The 3727-nt window shown below is 58.2% G+C and overlaps 1 protein-coding gene across 1 annotated transcript; it reads right to left on the bottom strand.

Moving 5' to 3' along the window:
• Positions 1 to 1082: 1082 nt before the first annotated feature.
• Positions 1083 to 3116, bottom strand: LOC144172485 (uncharacterized). The gene is made up of 2 exons (XM_077701180.1): positions 2697 to 3116; positions 1083 to 2615 (listed from the first exon to the last, which is right to left on the bottom strand). The coding sequence occupies exons 1-2, from the start codon at positions 3114 to 3116 to the stop codon at positions 1083 to 1085; spliced, it is 1953 nt and encodes a 650-aa protein (XP_077557306.1).
• Between the last annotated feature and the right edge of the window lie 611 nt (positions 3117 to 3727).

Here is a 3727-nt window from a genome sequence, read left to right as displayed (position 1 = left end):
TCGTTCCTCAGAGACCGGAAAGCAACGATCAAGATCGGACTCCTCCAATCACGAGAATTCAAGCTGGGGCCGCAAGGAACACCGCAAGGAGCCATCGTGTCTCCCTTGCTATTCAACCTCACCATGAAAGGATTGTCAGACAGACTAAGTACAATTAAAGGAATCAACCACGCCATCTATGCAGACGACATCACGGTATGGAGTCTTGGAGGATCGGAAGCAGAAACCGAACACGCCCTGCAAACTGCCCTGGAGACAACGGAGAGCTACATCCCTGACTCGGGTCTCAAGCTGTCGCCGGCAAAATCGTAACTGCTCCTGCACAGATCTAACCGGAAGGGCGGTAGAGGTCAACCCCCCCCCCCCTCTAACCAAGCGAACATACGCATCGAAACACAATACGGGCGCACCATCACCATCGTAGACACACTGAGGGTCCCCGGACTAATGATACAATCCCGAGGATAGAATACGAGAACTATCGAAAAGCTCGCCAAGAAATAGGAAGACACAATCCGACTAGTCGCACGAGTATCGAACAGACGAGGGGGCTTAACAGAACACAACCTCCTAAGACTTTACAACGTCTTCCTAATGAGTCACGTACACTACGTCGCAGCAGCGGTAGACTGGGCCAAAACCGAGGCGATCAAAGTCGACACGCTCATTAGGAAATGCGTCCAGAGGGCACTTGGTGTCCCTATTAGTTCCAGCACAGAAAAGCTTGAAAGTCTGGGCGTACACAACAAACTAGCAGATATCTACAAGGCACAAAGGAAAGCCCAAAGGCAGACTCCTAATTACGAGAGCAGGGCGGGGATACTCCTCACCACGGGGCACATCCCCGAAGATTTTGAAGCATACGAAGTAAAACTCGATGGGAAAACCAGGATGGATGGATGGAGGTAACTTTATTGATCGCCTGCAGATTGACACCCTAGAGCGCCGCGACGCGGGCCTCTACGTCATCCTGGTGGGGTCCTCTACTCGGCGTCGGCTTCTGCTACTCCCGCGGTTCGTCGCCCGTGAAGGCGCCCCCCGTCGTTTTCGCTCGGCTTCTGCCTTTCGAGAGCCTGTAGGACCTACTGGACGGCCCATGATTGTTCTTCTTGGTCGTAGCTCGCCATCGCTGCTTCTAGCCTCGACGGCAGCCTTCCTCTTCTTGTTGACGCTCGTTCTGGAAACTTGACGCAGTCCCACAACACGTGCACAAAGTCCGCCCTCCCCCGCTGGCATACCTGGCACGTGTCGGTCGGGTGGGCTTCTGGATAAATGTGCTTCATCAGGACCGGGGTGGGTAGCGGCCCTGTCTGCAGCTGTCGTAACAACACTGCCTCTGCACGGCTCAGCACCGGGTGAGGGGGTGGGAGAGTCCTTCGAGCCAGGCGGTGGAACTTTGTGACCTCGTTATAGTCTGTCATGCGGTCCTTGACTCCACACCACTCCTCCGGACGGTAGGTTGCGGCGGCGCGATTAGTTAGCGCTCGCGCCGTCGCGTGGGCCGTCTCGTTGTGATTGTCGTTCGTTGCCGACGCGTCTTCGCCTGCGTGCGCCAGAAACCACTTGAGACGTATGCTCCTGTTTTCCTTTTGTAACCTCGCCGTCCGCAGCACGCGCTCGGCTTCCTTGCATACTCGGCCCCTGGCGAAATTTCGCACCGCATTCTTCGATTCACTCAGCACGGTCTGGCACCCGGCGTCGGCAATGGCCAGGGCGATGGTCACCTCCTCCGCTTCGGACGCCTCCTTTACTGGAACGCTTGCCGCCGCCCTCGTAGCACCGGTCGATGCCTCGACGACGACCACCACGAACGCTTCTCGATCTCCTTGATACTCAGCCGCGTCCACGTACCTCGCCTGGCCGTCACTTGCGTGTACATCGATGAGGGCCTTGGCCCTCGCCGCTCGTCTGCCCCTGTTGTACTGCGGATTGACGTTCCTTGGTAGAGGGTCCACCCTGATCCGGCACCGGGTCTCATCGGGGATGGGGACTCTGCTGCTGGCGTTCCCCGCGGCCGCTTCGTACACCAGGTCTCGCAGTATTTTCCTGCCTGCCTCAGTCGTAGATAGTCGCTCTAGCTGGGAGGTCCGTTGTGCTTCTGCGATCTCCTCGAGCGTGTTGTGCACGCCCAGGCTCAGCAACTTGGTCGTACTCGTGCCCTCGAACAGCCCCAGCGCCGCCTTATAGGCACGTCGTATGATGGCGTTAATGTTGTTGCGCTCGCTCTGCAGCCAGTTGTGGTATGCTGCGACGTACGCGATGTGACTCATCACAAAGGATTGGACGATCCTGATCAGACTCTCCTCTTTCATACCCGCCTTGTGGCTGGCGACCCTCTTGATGAGTCGCATCGTGTTGGCCACCTTGGCGTTCAGTCGGGCGACGGTTTCGCCGTTTCTCCGCTGCTTCTCGACCACCATGCCCAGGACCCGGATCTTACTGACCTCGGGGATCACTTGGCCGCTCTTCGCCACGACCTTGATCTTCTCGTACTCTCTTGGCTTGTACTTGCTTCGGTTGGCCCTTTTCGGTGGTAGCACCAGCAGCTCTGATTTGCTCGGTGAGCATATCAGGCCGGAACCGTCGAGCTGGTCCTCGATCGCATTGACTGCTTCCTGCAGTTTGCCCTCAATGTGAGCGTCGCTGCCTCCTGGGACCCACAGCGTAATATCGACGGCTTAGATGGTGTGCCTGACGCCCTCGATCTTCTCTAGCCATTCGGGCACCCCGATCATCACCAGGTTGAATAGCAGCGGCGAGATGACGGACCCCTGCGGAGTCCCCACGCTGCCAAGCCTCTTCTCTTGCAGTTGCAGATCGCCGGCGGGAAGCTCGGCGGAACGACCCGTCAGGAATTCTCGTATGTAATTGTACGACCGTTCGGCCAGGCCGAGTCTCGACACCTGCGCCAGGATCGCGGAGTGCTTCACCTTATCGAAGGCGCTCTGCAGGTCCAGTCCCAGGATGGCCTTGTTATCTTGCGTCTTGACTTTGTCGTCGACGATCTCGTTCTTGAGTAATATCATCGCGTCCTGCGTGCTCAGGTGCTGCCTGAACCCGATGACCGACGCCGGGTACAGCCCGGACCGCTCCAGGTAGTCCTGCCACCGGTTCATCAGGACGCGCTCCAGCACCTTGCCCACGCACGACGTGAGCGAGATGGGCCGGAGGTTGTCCGTTCTCGGCGGTTGGCCCGGCTTGGGGATGAGGATGGTCCTGGCCGTCTTCCACTGCTTCGGCAGTGTCCCCGACTTCCAGCACTTGTTGAAGTACTTGGTCAGCTTCTAGACTGCCTCGTCGTTCAGGTTCCTGAGCACCTTGTTCGTGATGCGATCCGGTCCGGCCGCGGAATTGCCGTTCAGCTCGTGCAGAGTCGTCCTCACCTCCTCAACGTCTATGTCCCGGTCGAGTTCCTCGTTTGATTCGCCCCCGTAAGCGGGATGCCGCTCCGTGGGCGTTACCGGCAGGTACTTGTCAATTCTTTTGACGACCTCTGCTTCCCCGTGATCCCGAACCGCCCGGTGCATGAGCTTCGCCAGGGGGTCACGCTGGTGGGTCTTAGTTTTCGTCTCGTCAAGCAGGTTCCAGGTCTTGCCGCAGTACTTCTGCCCGTCCGCCGCGTTGCAGATCTCGTTCCACTGCTGCGCGCAGAGCACTCGGCAGTGGTCTTCGATGGCTCAGTTTAGCTCCGCCACTTTTTTACGTAACCTGCGGTTGAGCCGCTGCG

This window comes from Haemaphysalis longicornis, unplaced genomic scaffold, assembly GCF_048455015.1.
Source record: "Haemaphysalis longicornis isolate Haplotype H1 unplaced genomic scaffold, Haemaphysalis longicornis Haplotype H1 scaffold_227, whole genome shotgun sequence".
Classification (NCBI taxonomy): Eukaryota; Metazoa; Arthropoda; class Arachnida; order Ixodida; family Ixodidae; genus Haemaphysalis; species Haemaphysalis longicornis.
Note: the sequence above shows the minus strand (reverse complement) of the source record. Positions and strands in the feature narration are given on the sequence as shown.